The 18,417-nt window shown below is 40.2% G+C and overlaps 1 protein-coding gene across 1 annotated transcript in view; it reads left to right on the plus strand.

Moving 5' to 3' along the window:
* The first annotated feature begins 209 nt into the window (after positions 1–209).
* LOC102993903 (flavin-containing monooxygenase 5) overlaps positions 210–18,417 on the plus strand; it is a 49,483-nt gene continuing 31,275 nt past the window's right edge. The window contains 2 exon segments of the mRNA XM_028488914.2: positions 210–436; positions 17,327–17,515. Of these exon segments, the coding sequence (XP_028344715.1) occupies positions 302–436; positions 17,327–17,515 (324 nt within the window). The 5' untranslated portion in view covers positions 210–301.

The raw sequence follows: 18,417 nt of genomic DNA on the forward strand, positions 1-18,417 counted from the left end.
GATCTGCCAGTGTTGGGGCAAAGGCAGCGAGGTCGGGTACCGCAGCAGAGCTCTCAGCTCTGGATCTCAGCTTTGGGTCTTCCAGGCACAGGGCTCACCCATCCAAGGTGTAGTAGTTCCCGGTGGTCCACGAGGACACTGGAATCTGGGTTCCCCAAAGGCACCTGTTGTTGCAGCATTTATCTAAATGCCACATTCAAGCTCTTCTTTGAAAGGTAACTGATGTGTGCTTTCTGTCTTTTGTCATCCTTCCTTTAGGACAGGTTACACTAACCCAGCCCGGTGAAGATCTCTGGAGACCATGACCAAGAAAAGAATTGCTGTGATTGGGGGAGGAGTGAGTGGGCTCACGTCTATCAAGTGCTGCCTGGAAGAAGGCTTGGAGCCCGTGTGCTTTGAAGGGACTGATGACATTGGAGGGCTGTGGAGGTTTCAGGTAAATCTCCTGGTTCCTTAATACTTGGAACTCTCACCGTAACTAGGTGCATAAGATACTTTACCTCGTGTCAGGAAGTATGATGGGCTTCACAGTGATTAAACCTGCCAGACTTCAACCTGCTGACCTCTTCTCAGCAGCCATCACCTCAGGTTCTATGCAGGTTCCTCTTTCCCTACGCTGGCAGCAAAATGGGATGTAGGTATCACTCATTTTTTCCTTTACTGATGTCTGTGAAAATGGCACAGAGATAATTTTCATTTACAGATCTTCCTTGATTTACAATGAGTTTACATCTTGATAAGCCCATCGTAAATTGAAAATATCCTGTTACAAATGCATTTAATACACCTAACCTACCTAACACCATAGCTGAGCCTAGCCTACCTTAAACGTGCTCAAAACACTTACGTTCGCCTACAGTCAGGCAAAATCATCTCACACAAAGCCTATTTTATAATAAAGTGTCGAATAGCTCATGTAATTTATTGAATGCTGTATTGAACATGAAAAACAGAACGGTTGTTTGGATACAGAATGGTTGTAAGTCTATCAGTTGTTTACCCTCCTGATCCTTCCAGCCGACTAGAAGCTGCCACTGCCCAGCATCACCAGAGTATGTTACAAAATATCGCTAACCCGGGAAAAGATCAAAATTCAAAATTCGGGGCTTCCCTGGTGGCGCAGTGGTTGGGAGTCCGCCTGCTGATGCAGGGGACACGGGTTCGTGCCCCGGTTCGAGAGGTTCCCGCATGCCGCGGAGTGGCTGGGCCCGTGGGCCGTGGCCGCTGGGCCTGCGCGTCCCAAAAAAAAAAAAAAAAAAAAAAAAAATTCAAAATTCGAAGTGTGGTTTCTATTGAATGTGTATTGCTTTTGAACCATTGTAAAGTCAAAAAAAAATCACAAGTTGGGCACTGTCTGTAATGAGTTTTGCCGCTATCCAGAAAAGGGTAACAATCTTGGTGGGGGGGTGTAACAAAATGACAGACATGTAAAGTGGTTGCTCTTGGTCTGCGTTCATGGGTAAGTGATCTAGAATACTGCTTACAACTCCTTCCAGGAATCCCCCTTTTCAATCTCTTCTAACCTTACTGGTTTTTTTTCTCTTTTCTTTCTTACCTTCCTTCCTTCGTTGCTTCCTTCCTTCTTTACTTTAAACAATTCTCTAATGATTCTAGTGCTTGAATAGGATATAAAATCTGGCTGCCTTCTTTGCTTTGCACTTTTCCTTCACTTGAGAAATCAAAGCAGCAGTCCTGTTCTTCAGGGAAAGGCAGAGGGCACATGCAACTGGGTTTTCTTGTCCTTGCACAGACTCAGTTTTAAACTTGAGTTGCTTTAATATGCACACCCAGCCCTGCAACTTGTTACAAACAGTTAAGGTATCTTCTTACTTAAATGATAGTTAAGCTTATTATATATCAAAGAATATCACCCTCCTTAACTGATCTCCAAAGCAACATCTGGTATGCAGCACTGGATGCACAGGAAGCACAGCTGAAATGGAGCAGGACCCTATGGTCCTCCCTCGACCCACCATGTCCTCTGCCTGCCTTTTGTCTGTAGAAAAACTTTAGTCAAAGTTGAGCCTGTATATACTCACTTGCAAATGTTTAGGCAGTTTAGGCAGTTAGCCTAAACAGAGAAAATTTGAGTCAAGGTTTAAAACATTTTACAAGTAATTTAAAAACAACATAAAACATACTTGCCAAGTTTAAAAGTAATTACAAAACACAATTAAAGTAGTAGAGCATTAAAATTACATTTTACAATATTAAGTTTTAAAAGTATTTCTTGTTCTGAAATTGTAAAACTGATTCAGTAGGGAGAGATTAATATTCAGTTTATAAAAGTATTCATCAGTTTTCCTATAACTAGGCATCTCTAATACATTCAAAATTATCCAAGTAATTCATTTATAAGTTAAAATTCCAATATGTAAAATGGTTGCATTAAAACACTCTTTTCAGAATTTTATTTTTAAAGGTATTATTATAGTATAAGTTCACATTTATAATTGAAAATTTTTTTTATTAATTTATTTATTTTTGGCTGCACTGGGTCTTTATTGCTGCACGTGGGCTTTTGTTAGGTGCGGCGAGTGGAGGCTACTCTTCGTTGTGGTGCGTGGGCTTTTCATTGCGGTGGCTTCTCTTGTTGTGGAGCACGGGCTCTAGGCGTGTGGGCTTCAGTAGTTGTGGCACGTGGGCTCAGTAGTTGTGGATTGCAGACTCTAGAGTGCAGGCTCGGTACTTGTGGCGCACAGGCTTAGTTGCTCCGCGGCATGTGGGATCTCCCCGGACCAGGGCTCGACCTGTGTCCCCTGCACTGGCAGGTGGATTCTTAACCACTGCGCCACCAGGGAAGCCCTATGACTGAAAACTTTTATGAAAGATATCAGTCTTTAAAAAGTTACAGGTCCAAAGAATATTGATACTAATATTAATTAGGGTTGTCTAAACTGCTGTAAAAAGCAAAATTAAAAACTCGATAGCACAAACAAAATAGCAATTTACTTATCTCTCATGTAAGAGTCCAGGATTAATAGATCCAGATTAGAAGATCCAGTCATTTAGGGCCCCAGTCTGATGGTGGACCTACTTCAATACATAGTTCCCAAAGGTCTCTCTGCTTATCATTATTCTAGGCTACAGGAAAGAAGAGTGAGCAGAAGTCCAGGGCAAACCATTGCCTTTTAAATGGGTTAGACAGAACTCAGTGAGAACTTAGTCATATGGCCACGTGCAGCTGCAAGGGAAACTGGGAAATACCGTTGCTCTTTGGGCAGCCCCATCCCAGCTACAGTCCTATAATGCTGTAACAGGAGGAAAACAGATTTTAATGAAGAGTCAGCAGTGTCTGACACCCCTCTAGCCACTAGAATTCTGTGTTCATCCTTCTCCTGATATGCTCATCCCCACCCCAAGGGAGACAACTCCAAATTCCATCCAGGTGCTGCATCCAGCTCAAATTCTGGGATCTCTGGGTGACTTGCAATCATCTCCCTCAGACTCAGATTGGCTTTTTGTGGTCCAGCAACTCATTAACTCAAAGGAAGTCACTTACTTCTCCAACACCCTATAAACCGTGGTCTAATAGAAACAGGATGATTATATGAGAACTTGTTCTTTAGTATTCAGTGGCCCTTCTGCTGCCATAAATCTTGGGGAGGGATAAGACAAGAGTTTAATATTTTTGAAATCTCAAGGGAGATGCGTTTAGGCAACTGGAAAAAAAAACCCTGCTTTTTCTTTCTGAGAGAAAGTAGCATTAGACAGAAGAAAAGATATTTGGTGACAAAAGACATTCTGTTTCATGGTATTTGACGGTGAGGACACTAGTTAAATAAGGGATTTCTGGAGCAAAGTGAGAAGAGAATCCAGAACAACAGTAAATCGTAGCTTTTTTTTAAAAGAAAAATACGAACTTTTTGATTAGCTCGTCTTGAGATGACTATTGAGAGATTAATGACATTTTGATAAATAAGACCCATATCAAAAAGACAGAACCACATCAAAAAACAACAACACTTTTTTTAATTACTGGGAAATATATATAACTCCATCCTTAAGCTTCTTTCCCTTTATTCTCCCATTAGCACCGCGCCACCAGGGAAGCCCTTAGCAGTTTCTTTTTTTTTTTTTTCATATATTTCAGATCATATTTTGAGCAGGAGTCTTCCTGATGGAGCCAAATGATTTCCAAAACCAAAGATCTGTTTTTAAATATACTTTAAAGTAGTTGAAATAAGGCAACAAGCTAAAAGCAGTTCAACTAAAGTGTAAACTGTAAAGGCAGGAGTTAAGCAAAGGATAAGGATGCATTAGAGAGATGAGAAATGGACAAAGGACTTGTGGCTAAATAAGATGTAAAAATATTCTCATAAAGAGAGTATATGTAGTGATTGAAGCCCAGGCCTGAAGCCAGACTGCCAGGTGTACCTACCTGCCTTTTCCTTGCCTTTTCATTTACTTGCAAGTAAGTAAGAACTTGATAGTACTTACTTGAAAGTACAAGTACTTTTTCTTACTTGATAGTACTTGAAAGTACTTGATAGTACTTTCTTCATGGGGTTGCTGAGAGGATTACATGTGTGCATTCCCAAAAGATACGATCCATTCCCATTGTATCTTTTGCACCATATAAGGTAAACCCTTGAGAAATAACCCATTGGTCTGGGAAGGATACTTTCGGGGTGAGGTCACTAAGTCAAAACCAGGTCAGTAAGTCAAAACCCAGTGCTGGAATTATTGGCATCAAATCATCTTCAGCAAGGTTGACTCAGGGAGTAGTATAAGGTGCACAAAGATGCATGGCATCGGTCACAACCCAGCTCTCCCAGAACCCCTTACACCCGTCAAAATAGACTCCTGGTTTGAATAAGCCCTGATTCTGACCCAGTGTATGAAATCCTATATCCATTACATTGGTCTTTTCTGAATGATTTGAAAAATCTGTGACATTTTAAAAGTGGATATTTTGTCTTTGTATTCACACAGTTAGCTGTGTGAGGAAAGCGCTTTTTTACAGTATTTTTATTTTTTTGAAATTATCTGTTTGTGTATCAGTCTCCTCTACTAAACTATAAGCTCCTTTAAGTAGGAAACTTAATCCCCTCACTCCCCACTGTACCCCAGCACCCAGCTCAGTGCATGGGTATTTTAAAGTAAATTTCTTCCCATAGCACAGAGCCAAAGATCCGATTTGTGGGGTTGGAGGTTGGGTTGGAGAGGTGGACAAGGGGCCAGGATGTGTTCTGACAGACCTCCTGAAAGATAGATGTTCTCCGCTTAAGCTTTTGGAGCAAGACTTGCTTCGGGGTTGTTGGTGACAGTTTCCCTTCACCAGTAGGAGTTTGTCACTATAAGACAACACCAGGAAGTTAAAAGTGAATGGGAAGGGCGGCTCATGGAGATTCCGGCCGCTTGAATCTCCCCTGATAGTAGCTGAGACTGCGGGCAACTGCAGGTGAAAAACAGAGAGGTCATAGGGTTACTTTTTTCTGCCCAGAGCAGGTTTGGCCCATGTTTTATCCCCTCTGTGGGGGTAATGGGTGCTTCTGAGTGGGCGGTGTGTTGGCTGAAAGGAGGTGGAGCTGAACAGCCCCTCCACATTGGCTATTGCTGCTGTTTGTACTTTGTTGCTTTACATTTCTTTGCAAAGAGCTGAAAGTGCAGTGCCCTCCAGATCGCAGCTGAAGGATCTGCCAGTTGGGGCAAAGGCAGCGAGGTCGGGTACTGCAGCAGAGCTCTCAGCTCTGGGTCTTCCAGGCACAGGGCTCACCCATCCAAGGTGTAGTAGTTCCCGGTGGTCCACGAGGACACTGGAATCTGGGTTCCCCAAAGGCAACTGCTGTTGCAGAATTTATCTAAATGCCACGTTCAAGCTCTTCTTTGAAAGGTGTTAACTAATGTGTGCTTTCTGTCTTTTGTCATCCTTTCTTTAGGACAGGTTACACTGACCCAGCCCGGTGAAGATCTCTGGAGACCATGACCAAGAAAAGAATTGCTGTGATTGGGGGAGGAGCGAGTGGGCTCACGTCTATCAAGTGCTGCCTGGAAGAAGGCTTGGAGCCCGTGTGCTTTGAAGGGACTGATGACATTGGAGGGCTGTGGAGGTTTCAGGTAAATCTCCTGGTTCCTTAATACTTGGAACTCTCACCGTAACTAGGTGCATAAGATACTTTACCTCGTGTCAGGAAGTATGATGGGCTTCACAGTGATTAAACCTGCCAGACTTCAACCTGCTGACCTCTTCTCAGCAGCCATCACCTCAGGTTCTATGCAGGTTCCTCTTTCCCTACGCTGGCAGCAAAATGGGATGTAGGTATCACTCATTTTTTCCTTTACTGATGTCTGTGAAAATGGCACAGAGATAATTTTCATTTACAGATCTTCCTTGATTTACAATGAGTTTACATCTTGATAAGCCCATCGTAAATTGAAAATATCCTGTTACAAATGCATTTAATACACCTAACCTACCTAACACCATAGCTGAGCCTAGCCTACCTTAAACGTGCTCAAAACACTTACGTTCGCCTACAGTCAGGCAAAATCATCTCACACAAAGCCTATTTTATAATAAAGTGTCGAATAGCTCATGTAATTTATTGAATGCTGTATTGAACATGAAAAACAGAACGGTTGTTTGGGTACAGAATGGTTGTAAGTCTATCAGTTGTTTACCCTCCTGATCCTTCCAGTCGACTGGAAGCTGCCACTGCCCAGCATCACCAGAGTATGTTACAAAATATCGCTAACCCGGGAAAAGATGAAAATTCAAAATTCGAAGTGTGGTTTCTATTGAATGTGTATTGCTTTTGAACCATTGTAAAGTCAAAAAAAAATCACAAGTTGGGCACTGTCTGTAATGAGTTTTGCCGCTATCCAGAAAAGGGTAACAATCTTGGTGGGGGGGTGTAACAAAATGACAGACATGTAAAGTGGTTGCTCTTGGTCTGCGTTCATGGGTAAGTGATCTAGAATACTGCTTACAACTCCTTCCAGGAATCCCCCTTTTCAATCTCTTCTAACCTTACTGGTTTTTTTTCTCTTTTCTTTCTTACCTTCCTTCCTTCGTTGCTTCCTTCCTTCTTTACTTTAAACAATTCTCTAATGATTCTAGTGCTTGAATAGGATATAAAATCTGGCTGCCTTCTTTGCTTTGCACTTTTCCTTCACTTGAGAAATCAAAGCAGCAGTCCTGTTCTTCAGGGAAAGGCAGAGGGCACATGCAACTGGGTTTTCTTGTCCTTGCACAGACTCAGTTTTAAACTTGAGTTGCTTTAATATGCACACCCAGCCCTGCAACTTGTTACAAACAGTTAAGGTATCTTCTTACTTAAATGATAGTTAAGCTTATTATATATCAAAGAATATCACCCTCCTTAACTGATCTCCAAAGCAACATCCATGGGGTTTGCTTTTCAACTCACTTTTTAAGCCAGTGAATGGTATTAAGGTGTCCAGATTTGTTTCGTATTTCACAAAACGAACACGGTGTTGGCCAGCTACTTAAAAGTGGTTTCATTCATTCATAGCATTCCCTAGTAGAACAGCAGTACAGTTGTTTTGCATCTTGGCTCTGTCTTGGGGACTAACTCTATTTGACGATCGTCCTCATTCGGATCTAGGGTGGATACTCCTTAGCACACCACCCATGCCTCAGTCATAATCAGCCTTGGGCATGGGCTGAAAAGATTGTTAATTAGTATTTTGTAATCAATAGGAAATTTTACTTTTGAAATCCATGCACAACATGGTGTAGAGGTTAAGAGCACGTCTGGGTTCAAATTCTACTGTGACCTTGGGGAAAACCATTAAACCTCTCTGTACCTCTGTGTTGTCATCTTTAAGAAGGAGATAATACTGGCACCCACTTCATAGAGCTATTGTGGGGATTAAGTGAATGAATAATTATGTCATCACTAATAACAGTGGCACAATAATTGCTAAACATCAGTTATTATTCAGTAGGCCTAGAGTGTGGCCCACGCATTTGGTGTCTGGTAAGCATCCTAGCCAGGTTTGGCAGCTACTGACCAGGCATGAAATTAGTGAAGGGTCCACCATCCTACCTGATTATCAGGTTTTATTTCCAAAGTGGTTTAAACTTCCTCTCTGTTAAATACCCAATTTGGAGTTTTTTCTGATTATACTCTTCGCAAAATTTCAGCACCTTATAAACTGCTTTCTTGAAAATAAATAAGCTATATTTCATCATAATGCTCTGACTGCTGTTAAGACAGACCACATCTGTGTCTGTTATATTATATATAACATACATATATTTTACATATATTATAAATGCACACACAAACACCACTATATTTCTAGAGCCACGGGGGATGCCTGGCATATATTAGGCACCAAATATATTTACATTTTATAAATGAATCCTAGAGATGCAAAATATCTTGGGTGGCTGCTTAGAACGCTTGTGGAAATAGAGACCTTCATTCTCACATATTCCACAGTTACACAGTTGTGGAGCCTGAGGTATTATAAACATCCATTAATTGCAGATTAAACATGTTTTACATGCTGATGCTGGTTTCCTCAAGAATTGCCTCTGAGATCTGCTTTTCTATGACCCCCTTGCTTGCTATTTGGAGTCTTCCTCTCCCCCATCCTACCCCTGCTAAATTTTCTGTAATTCATTGGGAATTTCATATATAGGATCATCCCAAGCAATCTGGAATTCCACCATTGCTACCGGGTGTCCAGTAAGCCACTGGGAACTCAAGGCTTCCATTTTCTCTTTCTTGTAACAGGTCTCAGGGACTCAGTATAAATTTCTTTCTTCTTGATCTCCTCATTAATGTTAGACCAGACTGATGGTGAAAAGTCGGTAGTAATGTGAGACATATCACTTTAATTTTCATACTATAATATTACTTTATGAATGAAATAGCTTAAAATGAAAAATCCCTTATGAAATGCTGAGGTTTTAAGAAGTACATAATGCTGAAAAATAATTTTTAATATTCTTTAGTCAATCTGAATTTTAAAAATCCTTAAAGCATACCAAAGCAGTGCTTCTCCAACTTTAATGTGCACGTGAATCACTGGAGCTTTTGCTGAAGTGTACACTCTGATTCATTAATCTGGGGTGGTGCCAAGATCCTATATTTCAGGTAAAGCCCCAGGTGATGTTGATGCTGCTGATCTGATAACTACAGTTCACATAGTGAAGTTCTAAAGTGTATATGTGATACAAAGATACCACATGGATACAATATAATGTAAAATGAGGCATATTTAATACATTTTAATTTAAAATACAAAATTAAGTAATAAACACCCTTAGATGAACAGGTGTTTTAAATTCTTAAATATATCACCCCCCCCCACAAAAGACAACGGAATGGATACAAAAATACTTAAAAGAGGGTAACTGTAGAGCAGTGGCTGTCAGCTTTGGCTGCAACACGGAACAATCACCTGGGGAACTTTAACAAATAATAATATCAGTCCATCCAGATTCTGGTTTTATTGGACGGGTGCCAATAAAGCTCTCCACTAGTTATTTCTAATGCGCAGCCAACATGGAAACCTTTGCCCTTCAGCTTTTACCCCAGGTTTCCCAGGTGATTAATGAGGATGACATTGCATCTTTAAAACAAAATCGATAACAGTTCATTGAACAAACATTTCTGAAGCTCAGACTATGATAGAGGGTGTGGAGATACAGAGTTATATAACCTCCTGCCACTGCCCTTAGGCACTCTGCAGTTTAGCTAAGGACGTATGGAGAAAGGACTTCTGAGGTGGATGGGATAAACTCTGGTGCCCTGAGCTTTCCGGGGCCACCACACGACCTCTTACCAGCAGATCTCAACCTTGGCTACACATTAGACAAGAAGCAATTAAAACAGGGTCTCTGGGAGTAAGGACCAGGCATTAGTATTTCAGAGTTCCCCAGATGAGTCCAGTGTGAGGACAATGCTGAGAACAACAGTCCTAAAACAGCTCTGTCCCTCAGGATTCTGAGAGTCAAAGGAACTGAAGATCCACACTGTTCTCACTCCTCCCACTGAAGGGGAGTCATTTTTCTCCTTTCTTCTGCCCTTACTATTGCCTCCTATCCCTTCAGTTCCAATTACACTACCCTACATCCCCGGTTCTCTCTTTTCTCATATGAACTTCCTACTCAATGCAAGTCATGTGCTTAGGCAAGAAATACAATCAACCTACATCTCTAGAGGGCCAGATTATTTGCCGATGTAGGAAATACTAAAGTGCAGGAGCAGAAGCTTCTTTTTCCACTCACTGACCCAGTACCAGTTCATTGAACAAACATTTCTGAAGCTCAGACTATGATAGAGGGTGTGGAGATACAGAGTTATATAACCTCCTGCCACTGCCCTTAGGCACTCTGCAGTTTAGCTAAGGACGTATGGAGAAAGGACTTCTGAGGTGGATGGGATAAACTCTGGTGCCCTGAGCTTTCCGGGGCCACCACACGACCTCTTACCAGCAGATCTCAACCTTGGCTACACATTAGACAAGAAGCAATTAAAACAGGGTCTCTGGGAGTAAGGACCAGGCATTAGTATTTCAGAGTTCCCCAGATGAGTCCAGTGTGAGGACAATGCTGAGAACAACAGTCCTAAAACAGCTCTGTCCCTCAGGATTCTGAGAGTCAAAGGAACTGAAGATCCACACTGTTCTCACTCCTCCCACTGAAGGGGAGTCATTTTTCTCCTTTCTTCTGCCCTTACTATTGCCTCCTATCCCTTCAGTTCCAATTACACTACCCTACATCCCCGGTTCTCTCTTTTCTCATATGAACTTCCTACTCAATGCAAGTCATGTGCTTAGGCAAGAAATACAATCAACCTACATCTCTAGAGGGCAGATTATTCGCCGATGGTAGGAAATACTAAAGTGCAGGAGCAGAAGCTTCTTTTTCCACTCACTGACCCAGTACTGCTCTGCCCTCACTCTCTTTTGTAGGGCAGTGAGTTGACAGTGATGAACCCTATGTAGGGTCCAATCAGGTGTTTAGAAGGGCTTGAAGGTTTTTGTTGACACACAATAACACTTTGTTGTCTTAGTTACTTGAAAAAGAATACAAATATATGATTATTGTCACAGAGGTAGATCTGTGCTTCATTTAGCTCAGTGACCCCAACAGACCTGCTGTGGAAAGCAAGGCTCTACTCCTTGTACTAAACTTTAAACCCTTGGAAAGAGGTAGATCTGTGCTTCATTTAGCTCAGTGACCCCAACAGACCTGCTGTGGAAAGCATGGCTCTACTCCTTGTACTAAACTTTGAGCCCTTGGAAAACAGGCACAGACTTGTATTTTTTAGCATTAATATAGCATTTTTATTACAGAGGGACTTTAGAAATATCTACTGAATGAATGAATGAAGTCGAATTTAATAGTTAGGAATGTGTCTAACCCTGCCCCCTCAAGCATCTTGGTTCCAAAAGGACCTTACCACTCATTAATTTAATTTTTTTAAAAAAACGTGCTATGTACAAACATGTTTAAATAAACTTTGAATTTTAGAACTGTGTTAGATTTACAGAAGTATTAGAAAGATAGTACAGAGTTCCCATATACCCCATGCCCAGATATTATTAACATCTTACATTAGTATGATACATTTGTCCTAATTAATGAACCAGTATTGATACATTATTATTAATTGAAGTCCATGTTTTATTCAGATTTACTTAGGTTTTTTACCTAATGGCCTTTTCCTGTTCCAGGTGTTCCCATCCAGGACACCACATTACACGTAGCTGTCATGTCTCCTTAGGCTCCTCTTGGCTGTGACAATTTCTCAGACTTTCCTTGTTTTTGATGACCCTGACAGTTTTGAGGATTACTGGTTAGGTATTTTATAGAATGTCCCTCAACTGGGGTTTGCCTGATGTTTTCATCATGGTTAGACTGGAGTTATGAATTTTGGGGAGGAGACCTTAGAGGTAAAGTGCTATTCTTATCACATCATATCAATGGTACATACTATCAAACTTATCACAATTGATTGATGTTAACCTTGCTGACCTGGCTTGAGATGGTGTTTATCGGGGTTTGCCACTGTAAAGTTGTTCTTTTTTTCCTCCCTTGTCATACTATACTCTTTGGAAGAAAGTCACTATGCACAGTCCACACTTAAGGTCAAAGTTGGCTATTCTAAGCCTCTTTTCTTTCCACGTAAATTTTATAATCAGTTTGTCAATATCTACAAAATAGCTAGCTGGGATGTTGATTGGGATTGTGTTGAATTTACAAATTAAGTTGGGAAAACTGACATCTTAATGATACTGAGTCTTCCAATCTATGAGCACAGCATATCTTTCCATTTATTTATATCTTTGATTTTCTTCTTCTGTGTTTTATGGTATCTGCATATAAGTCTCATACATGTTTTGTTAGATTTTTCCTAAGCACTTAATTTGGGGGGTGTTATTATAAATGGTACTGTATTTCAAAGTCCAATTTTTCATTTCTGGCATATAGGAAAGTAAGTGACTTTTGTATATTAACCTTGTATCCTGCAACACTGCTATAATTGCTTATTAGTTTCAGGAATTTTTTTTTTAATTCTTTGGGATTTTCTACCTAGACAGTCATATCATCTGTGAATAAAAATCATTTTATTTATTCCTTCCCAGGCTGTATACTTTTATTTCCATTTCTTATCTTATTACATTAGTTAGGATTTCTAGTACAGTGTTGAATAGAAGTGGTAAGAGAGGCTGTCCTTAACTTGTTCTCAATTTTATGGGGAAATTGTCCATTTTCTCGCTGTTAAGTACACTGTTAGCTGCAGGTATTTTGTAGATGTTCTTTATCAAATTGAAGATATTTCCCTCTATTCCTAGTTTGCTGAAGGTTTTTAACTTGAATGTGTAGTATAAACAACATTCTACAAAAATGAAAGAAAAAATCATACCTCCTTAATAAATCAATTTGTTTTTCCTACTTTCACGTTTTATTGATTTAAAATAAATAAAATAGGGCTTCCCTGGTGGCGCAGTGGTTGAGAGTCCGCCTGCCAATGCAGGGGACATGGGTTCGTGCCCCGGTCCGGGAGGATCCCACGTGCTGCAGAGCAACTGGGCCCGTGAGCCATGGCCGCTGAGCCTGAGCGTCCGGAGCCTGTGCTCCGCAACGGGAGAGGCCACAACAGTGAGAGGCCCGCGTACCACAAAAAAATATATAAATAAAATTTAAAAATAAATAAATAAAAATAAAATAAATAAAATATACTCATATAACAGGGGAGAGATTATACAATGTGTAATTATGTAAATATGGGTAGACATAGGTATACAATTGCCCCAGGCACACATAATATTATATATTTGGTGATTAGAATGTGACCTTAATTTTGTAATATTACTTTTTCCACTTAAATTTATATCATAGGCCATTTTCAATGTTTCGACACAGATTTCAAAATCATAGTTTTAAGTATCTCCAAATTCAAACTCTATAATTCACTCATTAATTCATTTCAAAGCATTTATTAAGCATCCACTATATATGAGGTACTGTTTTGATGATAGAGCTACAAAAAGAAGACACAAATCCTACTTTTGGGTACCTCACAGTCATAGAAACAAATGCAGAATATCGTGTGTTCGAAGTTGCCTTGATGGCAATATGAGCAGAGAGTTTTGGCAGCTTGGAGGTTGAATGGGGGGCATTTAACTCAGTGGAGAGGACAAAAAATACCTCTCCAAAGAAGTGACATTTGATGTAACTCTTGAATGATAGATAGGAATTTTCCAAATGAAGAACCTGTACTATAGTGTTACAAAAGTTTAAAGTTGTGAAAGAGTCTGGAATGTTTCAACAACAATTTAATGACTCAGAAGCTTGAAGTTAACTGAGAAGAGCACTAAATGAAGATAAAAAGGTAGATTGGGATAGACTGTGAAATATGCTGAGTTTCAAAATAAGAAATTTGCTTTTCCAAATGGAATCAGTAGAGCCCATTAAGCAGTGGGGTGACAGGATCTGCTTTGAATTTAGCAGGATACTTAAGGAGTGGCGTGGAAGGTAAATTATGAATCATACTGAGATACCATAATTTACTAAAACCTTTTCCTATTGGGGGAGGGGGGCATTTTAAGTGGTTTCTAATTAATAGGTATTTTAAATACTATAAAATGAATATCTCTATGCATTTGATTTTATATTATCTTGCAATTTTCCTTACAACAAATTTTTGTGAATAAGATTAAAGTATCTTATTCAACTGTTTTTAAATGAACTTTGATGTATTTCACTAGTTTGTTATGCATTATATAAATTTACTTCTTGTTTCTATATGTACCTTTCTCAATATAATTCAACATACATCTATTAAATATCTACTAAGTGCTATTTATAATTTTATATGCTGTAGGAAAGATCATGAATACAAGTAAAGGGGCTTACAATCTAGTTGGGGAGATAAGGAATAGACTATAAGACATTATGGAGGTCTTTGAATCCTAAGCTGAAAAATATACACTAGAGAAAATGGGGCAGTATCCAAAATTTTAATTAGGACAGAGATACAACCATACCCTAGAAAGAACACTTCGGTTGAAATAGGTATGATAGATTGGAAGAGACTTGTAAAAACACCATTAGCAGCCAAAGGGAATGAGATCTTGAAGGATGGGGCAGAGAAATGGGAATGATCAATTCAGGATTCTGAAATTGAAAAATTCTTCTCTAAAAATGAGAGGAAAATCATCTCTAATGTGGGCAAAGCCAGTGAACACTCTCCTTTGTGGCCATTTAATGTTCAATAATAGGCAGCATCCAAATATCTATTTCTGGAGTAAAAAGAGAAGAGGGGGTCCAAATTGGTTAAGGTAATTTTCCATAATCAAAACAATTTTTAAAAAATATAATAGAGTTGAAAAGTCATGGTTTGTGATATCTCAGTGACAGCCTAATATAACAATCTGGGTAGATACTGCTTTATGTTATGTGATCACTACAACACCCCCATGAGGTAGTTATTAGAAGTTTTTGAGGAAGCAAAGAAGTTAACCTTGATGGGGGAAGAACAGTGAACTTGGGTTTGATATCAGCTAGAGCAATGCTTCACAGCTTTCAGATGCATCTGAAATAGTTGAGGATTTTGCTAAAAGGCAGGCTCCGATTCAGTAGGTCTGGGATGGGGCCTGAGATTCTGCATTTCTACCAATTTCCCAAGTGATGCCCCTGCTGCTAGTCCACAGATCCTACTTTATGTAGCAAGGATCTGGAGCAGTGGTTCTCAAATTACAGTGTATTTTGTTGGGCATTAAATGGTTCTGAGACCAATGCCAATGTATGTATGTGTGTGTGTGTGTGTGTGTGTGTGTGTGTGTGCGCGCATGGGTGGCGGGTGGTCCCCAGACACCAGCAAACAATTCTCAAACATTAGCAGGATGTCCAAGAATTCAACTCAATTCTGATGCCTATCTAACCAGAGACAGCGTCAGATTCCACAGATTGAGGGCTCAGTCCCTCAACCCCACTTCAGACACCAGTCATAAGCCCTGGTTATTACCAGGGCTTCTGACCAACCAGCTACAGATTGGAGGTTCCAATGACCCCCTCCTTGGATTTGGACTTCAGATGCCAGTCTCAAGTCCAGGTTGTTTGTTACCTATACTTCTGACCAACTGACTATAAATCAGAAATTCCCACGACCCCCCGCCCCTTGGGTTTGATTAATTTGCTAGGGCAGCTCACAGAACACAGGAAATCCATTTACTCACTAGGTTACCAGTTTGTTATAAAAGAATATAATTTAGGAACAGGCAAATGAAAGAGATACATAGGGAAAAGGACACTGAGCTTCCATGCCCTCTCCAGGCACACCGCTCTCCCCTAGTATCTTCGGTTCTCCATCCTGGGAGCTCCCTGAACCCCACTCTTTTGGGTTTTTATGGAGGCTTTATGAAATAGGGATGATTGATTAAATCATTGAGCATTGGCTACTGATTCAATTTCCAGCCCCTGTCGCCTCCCCAGAGGTCAGGGGATAGGCAACTGAAAGTTATAACCCTAGATACATAGGGAAAAGGACACTGAGCTTCCATACCCTCTGCAGGCACACCTCTCTCCCTTAATCTCTTTGGTTCACCAACCTGGAAGCTCCCTGAACCCCATTCTTTTAGGTTATTATAGAGGCTTCATGACATAGGCATGATTGATTAAATCATTGGGCATTGGCTATTGATTCAACTTCCAGCCCCTGTCCCCTCTCCAGAGATCAGGGGATAGGCAACTGAAAGTTACAACCCTCTAATCACAGGGTTTGCTCCATTGGTAACCAGCCCCCATCCTTAGTTGCTTTCTAAAAGTCAGCATATTAACATAACAAAGGGCACTTTTTATCACTCTCAACATTTAGGAAATTAGGAGAGTTTTGGGAACTCTGAGCTAGGAACTGTGGAGAAAGACCAAGTATATATGAGAAATATATTTTTACCATCTGGATGACGAAATATATATTTCCTATAAATCACAATATTGCAGGCATTTAGGTTATTTCATTTTTATGTTATAAATAATGCTATCATTAACATCCTTTAACATAAATCTTTGTCTACAATGCTGAATCTTTCTTTAAAAGGCTAAGTTGCAAGGGTTTCAGATTCTTGTCACATTGCTATCCAGAAAACATTGTACTAAGATCTCATTTCACCTCATTTTTGCTAACACTGAGTAACTGTCTTTTAATTTAGTAAAAACGAGGTAAAATGGGAACACATAGTGGACAGAATGTAAGTTAGTACAGTGTTTCCTGGAGAACAATGTGGCAAGTGTATGAAACTCTTGAAATTTTCCTAGGGTTTGAAATATATATACTATTTAAAAGACTATTATTCAGATGAGCAGTTCTCACTTGGAGTCTTATGTCATGGCAATCAGGTGACAGCTGGGACTGGATGTGTGCTATGACCTCTCTGCTCACATATTTAGAACGTCAGCTGGGATATCTAGAACTTCTGGGGGCTGGCTGCACATCTCTCTATCCCAAACATGCTCTTCGTGTGGCTAGCTCAGGCTTCCTCACAGGATGGTAATCTCAGGGTAGCTGGACTTCTTACGTGGCTGCTGACTTGCACCAGAGCAAGCTTTCTAAGAGACCCAGACAGAAGCTGCAAGACTACCTATCACTTAGTCTTGGAAGCCATTCAGTATCATTCCAACTGCATGCTGTTTGTCAAAAGCAAGTCATAAAGACAACTTAGATTCAAGGGGAAGAGACTGCATGAGGGCACAGATACTGGGAGATGTGAAGGGTTGTGGGGAGGGGACTTTTTTTAATTGGCATTTCTTTCAGAAAACATTTTCAAATGTTGTTGGCTGTTTATAAACCATGACCTTAATTCTCAAGTTGCTATGAATGCTTTTTATTTACTGCAGGAAGAACCTGAAGAAGGAAGGGCCAGTATTTACAAGTCAGTGATCATCAACACTTCTAAGGAGATGATGTGCTTCAGTGACTACCCCATCCCAGATCACTATCCTAACTTCATGCACAACTCCCTGGTCCTAGAGTATTTCAGGATGTATGCCAAAGAATTTGACCTTCTAAAGTACATTCGATTTAAGGTAGGGAATTTTGTGGGTATCTCTGTGTTCAGAGTTTCAAGTAAATGAATAATTGTTCTCATTTACCAGTGCTTATGTATAGATTGGTTTGATATGCTCATGTATCTATCCTATCCAGACAGATTCTACTCTATGTCTTCTCTGTGTCTGAAAATATTCATGGAAAGGTCCCTCTTCTATATATTTTGACTGCAGATCCAGTACGCCACCTTTATTTCATTGCCTTCATTCTATATCATTTGATTACAATAAAACAATGAAGGGAACTGACAGGCATGGGAACTTTAAAACCTTCTGGTTCCACAACTTGTTCCACAACTTGCTGCTTAGCCCTTTTATACTTTCTGAAGTACTTTCCAGTGCATTATTTATGTGATCACAACAACCCAGTAAAGTAGATATTGAAAAGTTATGAGGGAACAAATAAGTTAACTCTGGTGTAGAGGGAGGAACATTGAATTGGGAAACAAAAACTTGAGTTCTAGTCTTTGCTCTACCACTAATCAACTTGTGACTTCAGACAAGAAAGTTCCTCAACGCCGATGTGTCTTAAGTTTATTTGAAAAACAAGATGATTGTACTAGATCACGTCACTGATTCCTTCCTGCTATAAAGTCTTCCGCGTTATTTCTATCATTCTAAACCACGACCATAAAATAATTGATATTTCTAACAGCTGGCAAAAAGCCGAAATCTTCTACCTTCTGATCACTCTACTAAATCATGACTCTTTCTCTTTTTTTTTTTTTTTTTTTTGTGGTATGCGGGCCTTCCTCTGTTGTGGCCTCTCCCGTTGCGGAGCACAGGCTCCGGACGCGCAGGCTCAGCGGCCATGGCTCACGGGCCCAGCCACTCCGCGGCATGTGGGATCCTCCCAGACCGGGGCGCGAACCCGGTTCCCC

This window comes from Physeter macrocephalus, chromosome 4 (assembly GCF_002837175.3).
Source record: "Physeter macrocephalus isolate SW-GA chromosome 4, ASM283717v5, whole genome shotgun sequence".
NCBI lineage: Eukaryota > Metazoa > Chordata > Mammalia > Artiodactyla > Physeteridae > Physeter > Physeter macrocephalus.